This window comes from Ursus maritimus, unplaced genomic scaffold (genome assembly GCF_017311325.1).
Source record: "Ursus maritimus isolate PB19 unplaced genomic scaffold, ASM1731132v1 scaffold_21, whole genome shotgun sequence".
Lineage (NCBI taxonomy): Eukaryota > Metazoa > Chordata > Mammalia > Carnivora > Ursidae > Ursus > Ursus maritimus.
Genome location: NW_024424564.1, coordinates 53,154,041 through 53,175,620, shown reverse-complemented (window position 1 = coordinate 53,175,620; position 21,580 = coordinate 53,154,041). Strand labels below are relative to the sequence as shown.

At 50.2% G+C, this 21,580-nt stretch overlaps 1 protein-coding gene across 1 annotated transcript in view; it reads right to left on the bottom strand.

Moving 5' to 3' along the window:
• Positions 1-1,810: 1,810 nt before the first annotated feature.
• Positions 1,811-21,580, bottom strand: part of ATXN10 (ataxin 10) — a 165,474-nt gene continuing 145,704 nt past the window's right edge. The window contains exons 11-12 of the mRNA XM_040637707.1: positions 3,552-3,739; positions 1,811-3,072 (exon numbers count right to left, since the gene is read on the bottom strand). Of these exons, the coding sequence (XP_040493641.1) occupies positions 3,070-3,072; positions 3,552-3,739 (191 nt within the window). The 3' untranslated portion in view covers positions 1,811-3,069. The remainder of the gene's footprint in view (positions 3,073-3,551; positions 3,740-21,580) is intronic.

Here is a 21,580-nt window from a genome sequence, read left to right as displayed (position 1 = left end):
AACAATAAACGATGATCAAAACCTTCGAAAAGTCATTTCCACTGACGTAACTGGTTGTGAGGAGGAAAGCCTGACGAATGAGTTAATACCATAACCACTACATGTAGAGAAAAAAACCTACCTTTAAAATTCATTTATGTTATAGAAGGTAAATCGAATTCATATTATAAAATATCCCCTAAATACGATTTGACGTAAAAAAAATCCAAATAAATATATAAAAATTTGTAGGGAAAAGAAAAATAGATATTATGTCATACGGGGGCAAGGGAAAAAGTGTGAATGGTTGAAGACAAGGTTTTTAATTGATTTTTATATACAGGCCACTGTGGCTGGAATTATCAGGACCGTGGACAGCGCCAAAAGCGCCCTTTCTTCCCCCCACCACCTTCCAAAGGACTGGGTTTGTATTAGACTTTGAATGTCAAGGTTCTTCCCCAACTTCTCTGCATTTTATAATTCTGTCTCAATTTTACTGACTCTCATGTAAAAACTGGTTCCTATGTGCAGAACTTACTGATAAAGTCTTCCTCCTGCAGAGACAGGCATTTCTATTACAATGTCTTTGTTTCTTCATTCAAGGATGGAAATGAAAGGGTAGTGATGACATTTAAATCCCAGGTATTCGTAAAAGAACAGGATATTGATGCTTTCAGTAGATAATGGGCTCTATATATGTATATGAGTATATTATACATTATATATATATAATACTGAATTTTTGATTTAAAATGTACTAACTGTAGCCCAAATCACCACAATCACTTCTCTATATCCCACTTCGCAAAATGGGCATCTTTTAGTAGTTTCCAAGCTCTGTGGCTAGATTCAGAAGTTACTGAACAAAAATGTATCTCAGTATTAGCTTCAAAAAAACCCCTCACCAACAACCCTATGAGGTTTATTAATATGGACACATACATATATATAAAATATGGACAAATTATAATAGCATGTTACTAAAATTGTGAAAGTAAGTATTTTTGAAATATTAACATCCACTGTTAACACATTAAACAAAATCATTCTGCAGATACTTGGACTCAATATCAAGCAGAAAAACCTTCCTTCCCCCACTTTCTTTGATAATGAAACAGGCTAAAAAACTGAACAGCTTTGTTAGTTTGCTCTTGGAAGCAATAATATGGTCACAAAACTTGCTGCGACCATTCTGTCCCTTTACAAATGCTGTAAAGGCAGGCCTGCCTTCCTTTCTTCTTCTTCTAAAGGACTGATTGAGATGGTGATTTAATCCTCTGCAGCAAGCGTGTAAAAGGAGGCTCTCAGAATCGCCAAGTCGTGGGTAGAGGACAGGGAAGCTGTTGGTTGTGCTGGAGGGATTAGCCATCCAGGGCATCCAAGCAGCCACAATGCAGCCGTCAGCATGTTTTCACTATGCAAGCCCCACATTTCCTAGTTAGAAAACACACAGCCATTACCCCTTTCTGTGCTCCCACACAAGGCTCCCTTTTGTTTATTTGTGTTTGTTATTATATGGCTTATACCGACGTGTTTGTTTGATTCCGCTGGTGTGCATACATCCATTGAGAGAAGAAGAAAAAGAAGTGTCTATTGCAAACTTGTTAAAGGGAAAAAGGGACTCCCACTGTTTTTTTTCCTTTGGCGGGCCCTCTATTTAGAGGACAGGATGTTAACTCTTTGTGTCCCAGAAAAGAATGACTTCTTTGTGCATTTTAAATTTTGCAAAGGCTTCTTTACTGGTGGAATGTCATAAATGAGAGAAAAAAAATGTTATTCACAGATTACCACAATTCCAGAAGCTGACGTTCCTTCAGAAATAGTACATTAGCACAGCGGACAACTTTTATTTCACTCTGAACATGCTTAAGCCGTTTTTACAAAAGCAATTTAAGTATGGCTACAAAAAAAAAGTTAGAAGCACTTTACTCTGGAACAATCAGTATTTCTGTAACACTTCTGGCTGAATCTTTGTTGTTTTTATTTTGGAAGATTCAACAGGAACTGCGCAAAATCTCTAGATAGCTTATAGTAACTGGCTGTTCAGGAATGTTCATACATGACCTCCCTTCTAGAGCTTTTGTTGGTTACATCAATGATCAAAAATTCCAGGGCTCGTTTAATCCAGCTCCAGCTCTAATATGAGTGTGTATATATATATATATAGAGAGAGAGAGAGAGAGAGAGAGAGACAGAAATAGAAAGATATAGGTCAAATTTACTCCCGCTCCCCAAAGCTACTTTTGCAACTCCAGAAAGCGGAGCCGTGGCATCCTTTACGAGACCGTGCCTTTGAAAGTGAACAAGACACGGACGCTCTTTAATCCCGTGGTCCTGCACAGAGAGTCCCCTTTACAGAGGCATGAAAGTGGGTCAGAGGCAGGCATTCCCCTGGGAGCACAATGGTCCGGGAGGTCTCTTCCCCGGGTGATTTGGAAAGAGAAGAGTTAATGGCCCGCACACTCTTCCCCGCTCACTCCCTGCAGCGTTCCAAAGGGCCCTGGGCTCAGTGACAGCACAGCCCAGTCCCTAAAATGAAGAGCGAGCTTCTCTATTCTTCAGCATCTCTCGAATTAATTAGCTGGAAATAAGTCTTGTCAATGTTTTGGAAAGGCAGAAAGGGTGAAAAGAGATTGCTAGAATTAATCACAGTGAGAAACTACTTCAACTGCCTGCCAGAGTGCAGAAAACCCAGCAAGCAGAGAAGAAAAGGAATCAGGCTGATTCGCCATCTGAAGGAACAAATGGAATCCAATCAAATGCTCCACTCTTTGCCAAATAAGGGATGCACCCTCGAGGAGAAGAATTTATTATCTGTTGCCACAGTAAGTACAATATATTACTTAAATGCACACTGTATCCATGGGGACAAAGGCAAACCAGACAGTTTCTAAAGCAAAGAAACAACGGAATACTCATGTACTTTCACTTTCGAGCTTATCCACATTAAACTCTATTATCTAAAGGATTCATGTGTTCCTGAATTTGCACTTAATAAATCTTCAAACACTTGCAATTTCACATACTGCAGAAGACGAAAAATCCAGGAAACAGATTCCCAAAATTCAGGTATTTCGAAGGAGAGTTCATTCACTAAGAAGAAAAAAGAAAGAACATGGCAGATATAACATCTGTTTCTAAGAGTCATCTAAGGGGGCGAGGGGGAACACAGCGACTTTTGGTCAACAGCTGAGAGAGAAACCTGAAAGAACTCACTCAGGAATATATAGGGAGCTTCCTGTTCTTTTCACAGTAGCCAACATCAGCCACCTCTCCAGGAAAATCTAGTTCCTGGCAGAAACTTTGGACCATGTAAACATTTTGACATGATTTTTATATTTCTCCCCTAAAATGAATTTGAACTTTTAAGACAATGGCCACATAAAGCCTGAACAAAAACCCAAAATTAGTGGCAATTAAATTTTGGGCTTTCTTGGCTATTTTAGAAGGCAGAGTGCTCCCATCCATGTTCTCAGGAAGGAATCCAGTCAGGGCGGAGGGGACGGGGATGGGGCAGGGGACGGGGTGGGGTAGGACCCAGAGGGGGCAGCGGCTCGCTCCAGCACACTCACCAGTGGAGGTGGGTCACTAGTAGGTTTCAGAATCAGCTTGTCACCCCTCTTCTCAACTTCAAAACCCATCTTTTTAAGGAGGGATGTGTCCGCCAGCCCTTGCTCCTCCATCTTTGCAATCAGATCTTGGTTCTGACTATTCTCCTCGGTAAGGTTTCGGATGGCATACACCACCCACTGGGTCAGGACTGGAGGCGGAGTGAAGGAATCTGCCAGCACACTTCCCGTTTCCAAAGTTCACAGGAGCGTTACTGGAAAGGGAGGGCAGGAACGGGGCGCCAGCGAACACATTCTTCCCAAGCGTGTGCTATGGATATGCATCCTAAGAGGGAAGTCGTGAAACAGCCGTGACATGCATCATACGTGTATGTCCCACATGTGTGCACGTGTGCGATGTCGGGCACACAGAGGTACTTCATCAAGATTTGATGAATGAACGGGCAGGGAAGTCTACGCACACGCACACGCGCGCGCACACACATGCACGCACGCACAGTTAGATAACCATGTTACTGAGCCACCAGGGAAAGAATAAGAGCATGACAGCGTTAGTCACAAAGATGCCAAGTCAGAAGCAGACAAGAGACTCATCTTGTTTAAAGCAAGCTCAGTTATAAATAAGAACTGCTTCCTAGGAGTCATCATGGAATTTCCCTCACTCGGCTGCATTTTAAAGACGGAGCTAGAAAGCCTTTGAAGGATTTGCTGTACTTAGTTTGAACACTTGTGCTCCCAGGAAAGCACCTTGTCCTCTGCCTTGCTGCGCCCCCGCCCTCATTCTGCATGTTCTGCACAGCGTCCTTCACAGCAGACAGAAGACAGCCCACGAAGAAGACGGAATCGCCGTATTCTTTACTGAGGTCTTTTATTTAGTGACCAAGAACTGTGTAAATCTCTGGAAAGCATTACACTGCTGCTCTGTGTCGTTCTAGAAAAGACTGTAGAGAAACTGCCTTGGGTACCAACCAGTCTTTGGCGCTGGTAACAGGGACGCATAAGCAATGCCCAGAACAGTGGGCCCGGCACCCTCTGTTGGTCTGGAGGGAATAACCAAACACCTAGGGGGGAGTTAACACTTTCTCCAAGAAAGCAAGGCCTCCCTGCCCACGATTGGATGGAAGTTGGCGAGAAAAACAAGCCCTTTCCCCTGACTGCCGGATGTTTCCCGTGCAGGCATTTCTGATGTCAGGATGGGGGCATCTGTGACCTCAGGTTGTATCAGACTCTTTAGCCTGAAGGGTCAACGCTTCTGACCCTGTCCTAGCTCCCAGCACAGCGGTGAGGCCAGGACTGAGACCGTTCCAGCCCCCTCAGCTGGACGCAGGAAGCCACAGAGAAAGGCTTGGATGTGCACAAAGCCTGTGGCTCTTTCCTGCAGAGTCTGAGGAAGACTGGGAGTCAGACTGCGTCTCTAGCTCAGTAACCTCCAAGCAAGACAGTAAAAAATGAGCCTGGCAACCGAGATGCCGGAAACACGGCCGCTTTATGTTCAGCACAGATCTTCTGGGGTTTTAAAAGGTTGCTCCATCCCAGTCCCTCCGACGCACCCACGCCGGTTCACAATCCCGACAAGGCCTTCGAGCTCCTCATGGCCTCCTGCACGCCCCTGATCACAGACGGTCCACGCGGGCCCTGCCTCTCCCGGCTCCTCCCGGCTGGGGCCACCGGCAGCCCCGAGAACAGGATGAGCAGATGTTTGCTGAATGAATGACCCACCGGTCTCTGGAGCTGTATCATCAAAACCACTTGTGAGTATACATGACTAACCTGCTCCAGATGGCACAGAATAGCAACGGCTGATGTCCAGCTGATGCTGATTCTATCATTAGTTGTCTCCCTTTGGTGAGAGAATGTCCTTCTGCCATTTACTCGTCATCCTTCGATGATAAAGCCCAGTACCTTTATAAGGGCTGTACTTCCTTTCTGAAGACAGAATCCGCACAAATACTCAAACGCACGAAACCTAACTGTGACCTTCTCCCCTTTTCCACAATCACTGAACCCCTACACTAGGCCAGTGTAGAGAATAAAAATGAGGGTCCTGGATGACAAAGACTTCTAACGTGTTAGTGAATTTCTGAACCATGAATTGTTTGCTGCAAGTAATTTCTCACCCAGAATGACATTCTACAAATTCGTTTCCTCACTTTTTGTACAAAAAGGGGAAGGCAGTGTCAGACCTGACTGAAGGAGCAAACAACTGACGGGTAAATTTAGGCAACAAAGGGTAGAAGACGGAAGAATTCCAGCTCACGTGTAGGATTCCTGAGTGCTAACGACAGGAGGAAAGCACTTCTTTCTAAAACTTCCTGGTAACTCACTGAAATGTGACTGAAGCAGGAAACCCGAAACTCCCCTCTATGCCCCGAGAGCTCCTGGAAATGGGAGGGGGGCTGGCTCGGTAATGGAGGAACCCAGCTCCAGCCTCCGTGCTTCCAGACGAACGGCAGACTGTCCCTGCCGAATGAGCCAACATTCAGAGCTGCAGTGATCGGCCTGCCCGTTACAGCGCAAACAAGACCCCCGCCCAAGGGCCGCCGTGCACCTCTCCCGCCAGGCGCCCTTCGCATTGGGGCTCCAGCAACATCGCCATGCCGGGCGCTGCCTCCGGACGGGGTCGGTGAGGGGTACCCAGCGCGTGTTTGCAGAGCACTCCGCAGCAGCCCTCGGCCCGCCCGCTGCACCACACTCACCGGTCTGTGAGCCTCGCTGAGGGCAGGAGCCACTCTCATCTCTGCGTCGCCAGCGCCCAGTCTCGCTCCTGACACACGTGGGCTGTGGACACTATGTGAGCTAGGAGTGTGTCTGTGTGTCCACCCAAACACCCTGCGAACTCCTCCTGAGCAAGTGTGAGGTCTCGTGCACGGCGCCGGGCGACGTCTGCTGGACGTCTGATCCAGGGAGCCCTATCTCCACTCAGCACGTGGGTGGGGCCCTGGTGACACCGCAGTGACCAGTGACCCGCACAAGCTCTGTTTTTCCTTCTTGTTCTCGGGGTGGTTTCCTGACTCAGGGCTTTGCAGGGTGGAGGGATGAGATGAAAGTAAACCCATATAAATGCAACCCAGGCAAGAAAGTGTGTGCGCTGTGTCAACAAAGGGTCCATGACAACAGAGCCCAGGAGAATTCCCACCATGTGGGCAGCCGAGAGGGTAGATCTCAAGCGCGCTCATCGCTCATCGTGGTAAAGCAACCGCCCAGTTTTACATCTAGGGAGAGGTGCACAGAGGAGACCGGGAGTGGTGAAGAGTCCCGACGGGCAGACCTGGCCAGGGCGCTGCTCCCAGCAGGGCCAGCATCACGCCAGGAACAAAACTTAACAGCTGTGAACTTCTCAAAGGACAGATCCCCAGCACAGCCACCAATGGATGACCTAACAGGAGAGGCAGTAAAGCCCAAAGCAGAAAAGGCACTTTCATCTTTTCCCCAGATTCACAGGACCAGATGATGTGTGTGGAGGGAGCAGAGGGGCTGGGAGAAGCATGGCCACACACTGGGGCCCGCTCCTTTGCACACCTCGAAAATGAGAAATAACCAATGGCAAAACTCCCACCCTTTCACTTAAATGTTCGCTTCACGTTCTTGCATGAGGGAAAGGGTATCTCCTCCTTAGAAGAGGAGGATTTTGTGGAGTCAGAACACAGCGTTCCGCCACACACTTCCTGGGCAGATACGAAAGGCGTGTTCGGCACCTCCACCCTCAGGAGCTCCCACACTCGGGGACTGTGTTGTCTGCCTCTAAATTAAGTGCCACACAGACACGCTCGACTTTGTCCCTACTTCCAGTGAGAACGCTTCAGCACTACTGTCTGGGGTCTCTGACTTAGTAATAATTAAAAAACTGAATTTAGTGGTTGTTTCTTTCCTACAATTTGGTTTGAAAAGAGAAAACACTGAAACACAGCCCTTGCATGCACGAGCCCGGCTCATGAATATGTATGACTGTCCTTGTTAGTGCTGTGAACGCCCAGAGCCCCCGCACAGCCCGCGCAGCCCCCAGTGTCACTAGGGAGATTAAAGCGAGTCCCAGTTAATATTCACACTGCCCTCTTGTTCCCTCTCTAAAGAGACAGACGGAAAGAAAGAGTGGGGGAGAAAATTAAACATCTTCTAAAGTCTAATCCTACCAACACGTGAAGTGCTTTATTGTGTGCTTAGCTTTGGAGAGAAGGTTCTAAAGTTTCCATAGCTACTACAAATACAAGGCGCGAGCCTGTGAGCTACAAAACTACCTTGCAAGAGCCCTGCCATCAGCTCTCTCGAGTGAGGACTCCGCAGGGCTGGCCGGCTCCTCGGTGGGGCACTCTTGGTGTGATGACAGTGGTGACCCAACAGCTCAAAACTGCTGTGTTTGGGAGGGTGAAGGCCACTCCTGGGCCCGGAGCCACAGCTCCGGCTTCAGAAAGATGCAGGCCCAGCACCAAACCCTGTGGCCTGGCACAAGGGAGGCAAGGAGGTGTTCGCGGGGCACAAAAATGGGGGCTGGCAGACGACATGAGCTAGAAAAAAGTATCTCACGGCAAGGATATTACTAGCCAGCAGATGTATGTGTCAAATTCACTTTATAGATTATTTGAGAGAGAGAGAGAGTGCATGAGCCGGGGGGGGGGGGGGGATCAGGGAGCCTGACAGGACTCATCCCAGTTCCCTGGGATCATGACCTGAGCCGAAGGCAGCCGCTTAACCAACTGAGCCCCCCAGGGACCCCTCCAAAATTCACTTGAAAGCCAGGTGAGTGAAAACACTAAAGCTGGAACTGTCCGATGAGGAAGACTCCATCTAAGAAAGGCAACACCTTTCAGTTACCAGGACCAGCAACACTTGTAAAGTCCCGCGCCATACGGAACGCAGGGCCCGGGGGGACAGGGCCTCCGTTCTGGTCACTGCTCTAGCTCTCTAGCTGGAAAACTGCTGCGAACAGGGGTCGGCAAATTAGGGCTTGTGTTTTTGTGCAGATGCAAGTTAAGTTTTTGTATCTTTAAATGCTTGGGGGAAAAATCAAAAGACTACTACTGTGTGATAAGTGAAAATTATTTGAAACTCAAACTTCAGTATCCATAATAAATAAAGTTTTATTGGCACGCAGTCACACCCATTCATTTATGTACCAACTATGGCTGCTTTTAGCTCCAATGGCTGAGCCACGGAGCTGCGGCAGAGACAGTACGGCCAGCAAAGCCAGAAATACTTACCAAATTTAAACCTTTACAGAAAAGGCTGGCCAACCTCTGGCCCAGAACATGCAACGACATCAGTATTTGTTGAATTTTATAAACGAGCTTTTAAAAGCACTGGCATTGAAAACCTTACATTATTTAAATTAAAATAATTTAAATATATTAAAAGACGGTACGGACATGTGTGTGTACCTACTATATATGTCCTATCCATATAAGATGCCGGAAGTAATTTACATCTAGAGATGTATGGCGTCCACATCTATAGGTAATATAACGTATGCTCTGTATATTACAGATAGATGCACTGCATTTTAGTATCTGCATTTAATTTGTGCCTCCAGAATATATTCTTTAAAATTATTTGTAGGCAACAAACCCATTTATGGCGAGGGATTTACGTACTGCCTAAGAAAGCATACTACGTAACAGGGCGGAGAGTATGAACAACCTTGTACGGGGAGGTCGGCCCGGGCAGAGGATGCCCAGCGAGGCAAGCCCGCTTCAGCAGGCTTTCACAGAAGCTGCGCAGTAAGGTTTGCTGAAGATGAGGAAGGCTCGGAATAACTTCCGTATCCAAAGTAATACCTTCACAGAATTGGTAAAATTGCAGAATTTTTCAGAGTGCAAGAAAGGAGTTTAGTTTAAAATGGTTCAGGCAATGCTTTACATTGCTAAAAACCAAAAAACTTCTAAATACACCAAGTCTGTCAGCCAAAGAACAAGGACGGGACATGGCATCGAAAGGGTGACTTCTCCTCCTGCTGCAAGGACCTACTTCCGCCTTCCTCCTAGACACTCAAGTCCGAGGAACTGCCCTCGTGTCGGGGTGGCATGTTTCAGGGGGGCGGCGTTCCCCGAGTCCCCATCAAGCTCAGCCCTGCTCTCCCAAGTATTCACTTTCTGAGGGAAAACATGGCACGTCCCCAACTGCTGCCCAGGGCCCCCCGGGCCCCCCTGAGCCTTGTGCTGGAGGAGGAGGAGCTCGTGCAAACCACGGAGGACTTCCGAGTGGAGGTGGTGAAGGAGGAAGAGCTCACACAACTCAGAGGCGTTGGGAGGGTAAGGAGGTGCCGAGCTGCAGACGCAGGAGGGACGGCAGCTTAGCTGTGACACTGAGCAGGAGACGTGGTCGGGCAGGAGAGGTCCTTGTGCAGGGACAGACCTGGAAAACACCGGTGCCCTTCCTCCCCAAAGCAGCCGGCGCCTCTCCTGCACCGGCTGCCTCCACCTCCAAATGCCGACATACTTCACCTCCCTTCCACCTCCGTCTACCATAGTCGCTGTCTGCTCCTAACTCTTGTTACGTCATTCAGCTAACTACACACTCTTCTCCATCAGAAAATTAAAGTCGGAGTCTTTGCTGTGCGGATTCAATCCGGGGTCTCCGTGCATGCTGCTGGAAACCAGAGTGTGCCCAACAACCACCACAAACCACCCACTTGGCTCCCTCTTTCTTCTCCAAATTGTTGGTCTATCTGGTTTCTAATTTCCCTCCGCACTTTTGTATTTTAATATGAGGGAACATCTGTGGTTCAAGTGTCTCAGCGTCGTGCCGATACGTGCTGCCACGGGCTCCGCGGCATGTCGTGTCTTAACAGCACTCACACACGGATAGGTGCGCCCTCTCTTATTTGCCAATTACTGGCTAATTGTGACTCCTGAGAGTGGTGAAAACAACAACGCTAACAGCAGAGGGTGGGGGAACAAATAACTGCCAGATTTGTAGATTACAGGCCCCCATCTGAAGAACATGAAGTAATACTCGGGGTTAGCATGTGCCCCAAGAAGGAGCAGTTTGTCTTCTCAGAGGGAAAAGTCATCCCAGAAACGCCATCTCTGAAAGTACAGGCTGTCTGCTGGCCTCTAGATCCCTAGGGAACTGGGACATCAAAGAAGTGCCACAAGGCCCAGGAAAACAAACTGCCCGATTCCGACAGAACTGTGTCCATGCAAGTGCCAACCAAAGACATTTTATCTCCAGGCCTAACCCACATCGGCACTCTCTTAGTGGTTCTGAAACAAAGGGCACATTCTCTGTCCTTGGCATGCACAATTTACTTTCCGTAAGTGGACCTTTTCTGGGGGCGATCCGACAGTGACCACCTCACCGGCCTCCTCCCCTTTCCCCAGCCCAAAACATGTCACCACCCCACACGGCCCTGTGTCCTCAGCAGCAGCACACATGCGTGCACGGTCTGGGCCCTTTACAAATCCCAGATGTAAAAGCCCAAGCCTCCAAGAGAGCAAAGGAGATGTCGCTGTCACCGCGACCAGCCAGCCTGTCCATCTGGCAGGGGAGTGACGGGAAGATGATACCCTGCCCTCCGTCACCACATGCACTCCCCACTCCAAAAGCTTCTGTGGCCGAGCAAGGGCCGCACGGCAGGTACCTCACATCCACGGGGTTTTGGTGGTGAAGGATCCTACGGCCCTGAAACTAATTTTGTACGTTACATATTCTGGAATCGTTTTGCTCGCCACTTGAAAGCATAGTGTGGTACGAAGAGTCAGAGTCTGGCGTCCGTGTCACACAACAGGTTTCGGGATCAGAAACAACCAATACCACTTCTAACTTAAACCACACGAAAGGCTTCTGGGGCCATGAAGTAGTTCCATTTGTATTTGGGGCAGCCCTCCAATGTCGCTTCTGAGCCGCCAGCTGCGCCTCCGCGTGCCGTGTGCTCAGCCGGGCCGGAGCATGGCTGGTGTGTCCCAGACGTTCAATAAACGGCGCCCGAATGATTCCTCTAGAGCCCCTCGTGTCCCTCCCCTCCGGGACCCTCCCTCTCGGTGCCCCTTCTTAGGCTGCTGTCACTGGGTAAATCTGAGTCCCTCCGCAGAGCGTGCGCGCCTGCGCGCTGGGACCGCGGTCCTCGTCACCGAGCTCCTGGCACACACACAGGAGACATGGTGTAGCTATTTGCTGGACGAACGTCCCTTGCTGCCTGCTTGCTCTCTACCTGAAGCTCTTCCACAGCATCTGGACCGTACGTGAGAGGTTACCGAGTAAACGCACGCAGATGCCCAGCGCTATCCAAAGTCAGCCCTGGTGCTGCAGGGGTGGGGTCGCCACAGCTGAGCTGGCTGGGCTGAGCGTGCGGGGCCCACGCACGGAGAGCGTGTGCTGCCCCCAGGATCGCCAGGCCCCGAGGACGGACAGGGTGTGAGCAGAAGCCAGCGGGGGCGCAGCAGAGACACCCCGGAAGCTCAAGGCCCCGCCTGCCAGGCAGGAGGGTGTCTGTCAAGTACGCGATGCTCCTCGGGATAAAGGACCGGTCGGGTAACAAGCTGCCTCAAACGAGCTCCTCTTCAGGGACCGCGTTATCACTGCTTCAGTGCAACAGAAGATTGAATCCCAGCGTCTCTTACATAAAGCAAGAGTGTCAGTTTGTCTGCATAAAATAGTCACAGTGATAATAGTAACATAATGGCGGCAGCCATCCCACGCCCAGGACACGTCGGGGGCCGTGCTAGGCACTCAGAGAAAGCATTCAATCCTCTACAAACACGCTATTATCATCCCCATTTTACTGATGAGAACACAAGCCACAGGAGGCTTGGGCTTGTCCGCAGTCACATGACTGGAAGTGGCCGAGCCAGCGTCGGATGCGGGCTCCGGCGTCCGCTGTCGGACCGACGCTGCCACACCGCTTCCAAGCACCTGGCAGTGAGCACGGCTGGCAAGGAGAGACGTCTGCGGGAGGGGCAGGCGGTCCTGCCTCCTGCTCAGTCTGACTTCGAGCTTCTAAGCTTTGCCTTCACCATCCGTTAAAGGAACGCTCGGTCTTCTGACACTTGAAATAAGGTCCCTGTCTCTTCAGGGAAATCCCAAAGGATAAAACAAGCTTGGAGATACTAGCTAGAGTGAGCGCCTCTGCAAAATAACTCGGAAAGTAGCTAATGAACAGCTCAAAATGAAATTAACATTTGGAGTAGAAAAAGTAAGTAGACTCGTCTAAATGACGGAAGACTAGCGCTGGCCGAGCACTGATGGCGTCCGAAGTCACTGAAGCACAGCTAAGGCTCAGAAGTACTTCCAAGGTACCAGGGCTTACACGAAGAACAGAGTGGGGATGCTGGCAGACTTCCGACGAGGCACAGCACGTACCAAAGAGTCAGGGAGGGTTCTCCTGCTGCGGACGCTAGGTGCCGAACACCTACTGTCACTGTCCTGGGCCCAGATGTCACTAGTCGCCTGGGGACGGTCTGCTCCATGGGTCACCGTGACCATCCTGGCTTGCCTCTCCCCCTCTCCCCCTGCTCCTTGCCAAGTCCCAGAAAATCAGCCGTCAAGAGTGGGTGGGCCTGCAGGTGCTGGGTCATCCCGCTGCAAAGCAAGCATGGAAGAGGGTGGTGGTTCCCATTCGTGCTGTTGGCTTCCGTTTCTACCACAGTAACCACTGAGCTAAGAACGGGGCGCAGACCCGGAATGCTCACTGATCCTTGTTATGGGAGGAGTTCTGCTGTATCCATTTCAAGGTGAAGACAATTTATAATGTGCAGATACCTTCCACAGTAACTGGAAAGAACCACCACGGACCCCCCAGATGACTTAAAGGCCACAGCTGGTCGTGGTGGTGACATTAAGTTCTAAAGCTCCTCCCGGACACTCGTCTGTCTTACAGCTTCTAGAGCACCGGCTGCTCACTTCGGGGAAAATCCTATTCAGTTATAGACACCTAACACTCCCAACACGTCCTTCCTCCTTTCTACCAACAATATGCTTCTTGAGCATGACCCTGGAATGAGCGCGGGGTGTAGATACGAACAGACTCAGGCTGCTGGTCACACGCCCGGCTGTCCAAAGCACTGAACCACGATCGAGTCACTCACGCAGCAAACGTGAAGACACTGCGCCTGGTGCTGGGGACGCCACGGCTCCCAACATGGCCACGTCCCCACCCGTGCGGCACCTATGTTCCAGAGACCAACGCGTCGCACGAGGGCGGTCGGAGGACGCCTCTCTGAGGAGGCACCACCAAGCTGAGACCCACGAGACAAATAGAAATCAGTCGCCTGGTCAGCTAGCGAGCGGGGCAGACAGCTGTGGGCTGCACATAAGCCACGGGGTGCCAAGATCCGTCGAGGGGGCACCTCTGTGCTGGAGCGGGATGTGCGGAGAGCAGAAGGGAATGAGGCAGAGGCAGGCAGACACCGCACCCTCTGGGGATTCAGGAGATGGTAAGGAGTCTGCGTTTTATTCCAGTACAATTAGCAGCTGTAGCAGGAGCAAAGTAGAAAAACCAAGACACCCTCTTGGGCAGCTGTGTGGACGGCGGTTTGGAGAGAGGCAAGCGTGGGAAGGGGAGGCATGAGGAGCCCTCAGTGGCCAGAGGAAGGTCGTGGAACAGGCCAGACCCGGGCTCAAATTCCAACGCTGCCATTTCATAAGACGTGTGACTTTGGGCAGTTTATAGAAGCTTGCCAGGGTAAAGCTGGTCAGGTCATCTGTGGGGACTGCAGGAGGGGACGTCTGCGGGGTGTCTCGTCCCGCACCCAGCACCCCTGAGAGACAGCCTGGGGCCCCAGGCGGGCTGTGGAAGGCCCGGCTCCCATCTGGCCTGGGGCTCCATCACCCTCTGCCTCAGCTTCTTCTCCTGTTCAGTGAGGGGGACAAAGCCATTCCCTAGCGTGTCAGAGGGCAGCCCAGACTGAGAAGCAGCTCTTGGGTCCTGGAGTCAGAAAGTGCAGGTTCCAAATGCCATGCCTGCTGCTCACCAGTGCAGAGCCGTGGCCAGTTACAAAGCCTTCTGCCTCAACTTCCTCTTCTCTAAAATGGGGATCACGACAGTATCTGTCTCAGAGTAGTCATGAGGTTTAAATAAAATCCTGATGCCCAGCATGAAAGAGGCTAGTTCTGTTAGACACACAGGCCGGTCACTATTGCTGCGGTTAACGAAGCTGGGCTACAGAAAGTGCTGGATCACCTCTGTGGGTAAAACCTGTCTATTCAATTGTCAAAACCAGTTAGTTCTCCAGCTGCTGCCCCACCCCCCAGCCCACGTGACCTGTTCAATGCATCCCTGGAATGAGTTTCCCCACCAGCATCTGAGGCCACATGGGGGTCTCGTTAAGCACCAATCCTGGCTTTCTCCATTCTCACTTTGTCAATTTTCAACGAAGGGACAGAGAGTAAAGGTGATAACCATGGAGGGAGGGAGGAGCGGAAACAGTATGTCTGTGCATCCCCCTCTGTGTGCTCAGGAAGCAGCAAGTAAGGTCCGTGATGGGGAAGACCTGGTGCCACAGGGGTCCTGACCTTCGTGGAACATTCGCGGAAAGCAGTGCGTAACTCCACATGATTATCACAGTCACAATGTTACATGACAGCAGAAGATGAAACGATGAAAAGGGGTCTTGCTTGAACCGGGATCACGGAAGACTCTTCTCCAGTAGGTAACATTTATTTCAAACTGGAAGACCCAGCAGGGGCTGGCCAGTGTACGCAGGGGAGAAGTCCAGGCAGAGGAGCAGCGCGTGCAAGCCTGGAGAGGAAAGAGCTGGGGGTACCTATGGAGGGAGGCCAGTGCGCCAGGAGGGAAACGAGGAGGGGCTGATGGGCGGGGTCGGGCAGGGAGGCAGAAGGTCTAGAAGATGCGCCCCCTCCCCACCCTGCTCAAGCCAGCACTTATACGGCGCCCTCTTCCCCAGGGACAACCTGAAAAGAGGTAAATCAGACACATTTGCCTTCAGGGAGCTCACAGTTGGGGACAGGTGGCAGAGCCAGCGGGGCGCGTCAGAAGCTCCTGGGGGCAGAGAAGACAAGATAGGCCAGGGCTCCTTCCCTGGGAAGCCCAGTGCCTGTCCTCAAGGCGCCCCCCACCAGACCCGCAGGCTCCTCGACAACACGGAGGGGGTCTCCTCCTTGGCCAGCACTGCATCCCCAGCAGCGAGAACGGTGTCGAGGGCGTGTCCTAGCAGACAGCAGGAAACACATGCAGAACGCACAGATGGAAGCAGTGACAAAGACACCAGGGACCGGAATCCAGCAACCCAGGAAAAGGCTCATGTCTGAAAGTCTGTTTAACATTCGAAATTGGCTTGACCTATAACCAGGATGGTCACGTCCTAGTAATGAAGACGGTATCAGGTAGGGACCATGGAAGAGCAATCTTCTGAACACAGAACAGAGAGCCAGAAACAGAATCGTGCCCATGGGACAGTGACTTATGGCAAGAGGTGGCCCTGTGGAGCCAGCGGTGAAAGGAAGGTCTTCTCGGTACTGGGGGCAACTGCAGAACCACAGGGGACCCCTCCTGTACACCCTGGTAAGAGTTAGCTTCCGGGAGACTTCAGATCTGTCAGAAAGGCAAAACTAGACAGCTTCCAGCGAAAACACAGAAAAAGGCTCTTCTAGCCCCAGGGTCTCAGTGAGACACAAAACCCACTAACTGTAGAGGGAAGAAAAAAATCACCCGAGCACCCCAGAAGACAGATCAGAGGTCAGCGCTGGAAAGTGGTGCTGGGTGAGAAGGGGCCCAAAGGAGCCCTCCAGGGGACGGGACCGGTCTGTATCTTCATCTGGGTGACCACGGCAAGGGTGCGTACGTATGCAGAGACGCCCACACGGTGTACACAGTACACTAACATATCAATAATAAAGACACCGTAAGAAAAAATAAAAAAGAAAAAAATAAAACAAGCCATGGATAGGAGAGACTCTTTCAATGCACAGAAATAAACAAAAAATTCACACCCTGAATACAGGAAACATTTCCATGAATCAATTTCAGAAAAAAAAAAAAATGTAAATAGAGACAAAAAAATATTTGACAGCATCTTCGTAACACAGGAAGTCTCAATGGTCGGTAAGCATCAATACGTGCTTATGACTAATTAGATTCCAACAGCATCACGGAGCGTGCTGTAGTCATCAGAAGGGCAATCATTTTAAAGTCTGTATCAAGGGCTGGGGAGAATGTAGGACAGGAGTACACACTGGGACAGCTGATTCTGAAAAGTTTGGTGTTATGGAGAATGGTGTTGAAGATAAGCAAGCTACAAGACAGAAATTCCAGAAACACTCACAGCACCATTCACTATTAAATGTAATGGCCCCCAAGTGGAAATACCCAAATGTCCACCAACAGCTCAATGAAGAAGTGACTGTTGGGTGTTCTTGCAATGGAACACTATGGACTACATGCAACAATTTGGAGGGCGACTTTGAATGACAGATGATAAAGCAATGCAAGCCATGATTCCACGTAAGCCGACTCAGAAACAGCCAACCACAGCCCGCCGTGCGGGAAGCACGCACAGGAGCCCACCGGAGAAGGGTGGGACGCTGCTGCGGGCTCAGCAGAGCCGGGCCATGTTTCTGCCTGCACCTGGGTGCTGGTTACACGTATGCCTGCTTTACAAGTTTTTACAAGCAGTACGTAATACTCTTCCCACTTTTTGGTATGCACGTTCTGTTTCAAGATAGGCACAGTCCCGAAAACCCAGCATGACAACTGAACTGGGACTAAAGGTGTGAGGGTCCGCCAACTAGCCCGCACCAAGAAATACTGCCCCTAACACCCCAAACTCCCGAATTCTGTGGGTTCTACCATCTCAGTGGTTGACAGATGTTGTGCAGTGCGTGCAGCCGGCTTCCAGGCCGTGGGCCTGACCGGCCATGTGTCAGCAGCCCGGCGGGACGCAGCGGCTGGGCACCTTGGCCACCATTGCCTTCTTGAAAACCTGTTAGGATTTCCTGGTGCTTCCTAATTACACACAGAAGAAACGTTCGAGTAAGAGCAGTGCTAGTTTCTAAAAGTGCTTTAGAAGAGAAAGACAGAAGTCGTTTGATTCTGACATAATCTGATTTCTCTCAAAAAACGGGGAAAATGTGTTGACTTTTTCTAGGCTTTTCTTATCCTTAACCAGAAAGTGTAGATCTTTATCTGCATCTGACAAAGTCATCATTCTGTGAGCTTCCAGAAGAACGCAAAATTAGGCCGCGAACCAAACGCGGAGACAAGCATCTCTTGTAAAAGGCAGGCTCATCGCGGTCATGTGAAAGTCTCAAGTGCAGGGCTGGGTCCTTGCTGTCAAACTGCACTCCACCTCCTAGTTTGGCTTCTGCCTGGCTTCCGTCCACCCATGAGGCTTTTTCACAGCACGGGGCCTGTTTTCAGTTGTACTCAGTTAACCCTGAAGAAAAGGTCTGTCCGCTCCTCAAACAGCCTTTCCTGGCAGCTCGCAGAAACCAACGGCCCTTGTTGGGCTGGGAGCAGGCGGACTTCTCAGGGCGGCCGGGGCTCACAACCAGCGACGCACCGCCTGCTGCCCCGGGGCCAAGAGCACTTCGCCCCCGCCTCCGAGAGGATGTGCAGCAGACCAGAGGCCGGTAAGAGTGGGAAAGGGGACATCTGAGAGTTAGCTTTCTTTTCCTGTTTTCCGGATTTGTGCCAGTGTCCAAGTGAAGAGGTGAATGCAGGCCCACAAAACCACGGGGCTAAGGAAGCCTGAGCACATGGAAGCCTCCCCTCCCGTAGCCAGCACGCCTTGTTCCTGTGAGGCAGTCGACTCGGCACAGGAAGCAGGCCCTGTATTTCCTCCAAGTGGTTTGCAGGAAGACACAAACAAGCTCGGGGCGCAGCGCCCCTGGTGCGGCTCTCCTCCGCCCCAGCCGCTGCAAAGCGGCATCTGCATATGCACTTCCCATCAGCCTCCGAGCAGGGCCTTCGTGAAGCTTCCCTCGTGGAGTCAACGAGGACTTACTGACCAGCTGCTGACTGAGCTCGTTCCTCCAGACTCAAACACTCACCCAACAGGGTTTGTTTGGTTTTCATTTTTTAAAAAAATCTCATGTGTTCTAGAAAAATAAGTGGCACAGAGAACACAGCACTTCCTGCTAAGACTGAGGACCTCAAAACAAAAGAGCCAGGGAGTTACTATTTAACGGTGCAGGACTGGCTGCGGCACACCAATGTTTTGACCAAACCCTTGTCTGTCACTGCTAAATTTGACTGAGGTCACTTTAGGCAAAAATACTGACATTAGTCAGGGTTACCTGGAACACGTTTCTTTCTGCCAAACTTCGGCAACCCAATCTCTCAAATGTTTTACAAAATACGCAGTCTGTGTAGCAATGGTATTTAAGTCCAACAATTTTTTAAAAATCATTTATTAATATCCTAAACACACCCAAAAATCATTGTTCTTTTTCATAAAGAAAGGGAATGCAGAAAGAAAAACTGGCAGATAATTGACTTTGTAAGAAAATACAAAAAGCTAAATACTACTACTACTTCTTAAGCACAGACCATGCGCCAGGAACTGCTCAAGGCCCTTTATATGCCTGTGGTCAGTAGGTTCTCAATTCAGCAGCTTTTCCAAAGGCAGACCCTCATCCTCGGGGACCACTGCGTCTGCCAGCTGCCCCAGGGCTCTATGTCACATGCGGTCTGCCAGTGACCTCCCGGTAATGCCATCTGGGGACAGAGGGGAGACAGATCCCAAGCACCAAAAGGATCTCTTCGTGGGGCGCCTCGCTGACTCAGTCAGTAGAGCAGGAGACTCTTGATCTTGGGTCATAAATTCAAGTCCCACATCGGGCACAGAGATTATAATCAATCCGTCAGTCAGTCAATGGATCTCTCGGTGATTGGTAAACTTTGCTGAGTATGCTTTCAAAAGGAGTGCAACCTGCTCCGTGCACACAGGCTCTCTGGAATCGGAGCACAGCCCCACAAGAGGCTGCGTTTGAAGGAAACTACCACACACGTGAAGTTTAGGCTGACATTTCGGATATTTCTTTACGGTCTCATCTATACAGCAGATATAAACGTCCTGAAATGCAAAGAATTACTAAAGCTGTACCACATCCTGTAGAGACACTGGGGACATGTGCAGAACGACCACGGTGCGAACATACTGTTAGAGAAAGCGATCTTGAAAAACAAGTCTCCGGTCCATCCAGACACGGGAATTCTATTCGGCACTAAAAAAGCAATGAGCTGTCAAGCCCAGAGAAGTCACGAGGACCCTTACGTGCGGAGCACGAAGTGAACGGAGCCAATCTGAAAGGCCACATACTGTATGATTCCAACTTCCACAGGATATCCGGAAAGAGCTACAACTACAGAGACAATAAAAAGATCAGTGTTTGTGGGGAGGGATGAACAGGCGGAGAGCAGACGGTTTTACGGGCAGTGACAACCTCCGTGGATTACAATGGTGGACATATGTCCAGATTCACAGAATGCACAACCCCAAGACAGAGTCCTCATGTAAACGGTGTACTGTGGGTGACAGTGATGTGTCAGCAGATGGTCACCAACTGTAGCAAGTGTCCCACCCTGACGGGGAGCGCTGATCACAGAGGAGGCTGTGCACATGTGGGGGCTGGGAACAAGGCGGAAATCTCTGTACCATCCTCTCAATTTTGTTGCAATCCTAAAACTGCTCTAAGAAAATGTTATCTTTAAAAAAAAAAAGGAAAAAAACGAATGATATAAAAATAAATTATTTCATGTCATTTCAAAATTAAAAATACCTTTGTACGCTAGCAAACTCACAATCACCATGGAAGACTAGTTAGGAGAAATTATTTAGGTGACTGTCTAATATGCATTCCCAGAGACATTCTTTCCCTAACGTTACACTCGTCGGACAGCACAAGGTGCACAGTCCCTTAGATGAAGAATTAATGGTAATAAATATCTGCATAAAGTTTTGTTTCTGGTTTCAAATGAATTTTATGTGGTGTAACTTAAAACCTGAATAGTAACTACTGAGAAGTAAAATTAAGAAAACACTGTGTCATCTCAAAGCCAGGTGGCCGATACGATAGTCCAGGGAACTGGCTGCCTAGGCCACTGCTTCCGGTGGCTCGGAGGCGGCCCTTCCCTGGTCCCTGCCTAGGGTGAGTGTGTGCAAGGGGGAGGGGGCTGCCTGAGGGGAACATGGTCCACACCGGGCACCCCACCACGGGGAAGGACGGACCCCCACTTTCTAACTCAAGCCATCTCGCTCTTAGTTCAAGTCGACGAGACGCAGCGACCCTGACGCACCCTGGCCCCCACGACAGGGGCAGCGCGGAGCAAAGCAGGCTCAGCACGATAAAACCCGAGCACAGGCAGGTGGAACCGGGGCGCTGCTGCTCGGCCTGCCCGACGCAGAACCCGTGTGCTGAGGCCACCTGTCATTTCTAGCCTCTGATTTTAGAGACGGAAGCAAACTAGAAGCACATAACTAGAAGCTAAGCAGACACAATCTGAAGGAGGACAACTTCATGTGTTTGGGTCTCATTTTTTAAAATGGTCTATTTGCCAAAACACCTGAATGAGGAAACGGCGCCCTTCTGTGAAAGCCTCATTCATCACAGTGCAGGGGCTCCTCCAGCCATCAGCTCCAGGCCCTGGGGAACTTTTTGCTAGGATACCATAGAAGCCACATAAACAGGACTTCTTCCCTCTTTCACTTTGAAAGGTTCCATTTAGATGCATCTGTGTGTGTGTGTGTGCGTGCTGGGGGGCACTCGTGGCAGCGTGTTACACCCTCAGCAGCCTGGGAGCGGCACCAGCGCCTTGTCCGATCTCGGCCCCGGGCTCGGCTCACTCCCGGGGCCCTGGGGAGGCCTCTGCTAACCTGCAAGACTGTGTGTGCACTTGTTGGCTTTGCTTGGGGAGAAATATTTGGTTTGCTCATCGTCGAACGCACTAGGTGAGGGGTAAGAGAATCAATGAGAGGCTTTAAAAAACCAAATTAAATCACTGGGAAGCCAAACCAGAAGTTTACTTTTTTAAACTAAAGTAGCATGAAGAGTTTTTCTAGTGTTTGTCAGCTCAACGACGGAACAAACAGTCACTGAAGGTTCATCAGCTACTTAACACCGGGACTCGGAAATAAATGGCACAC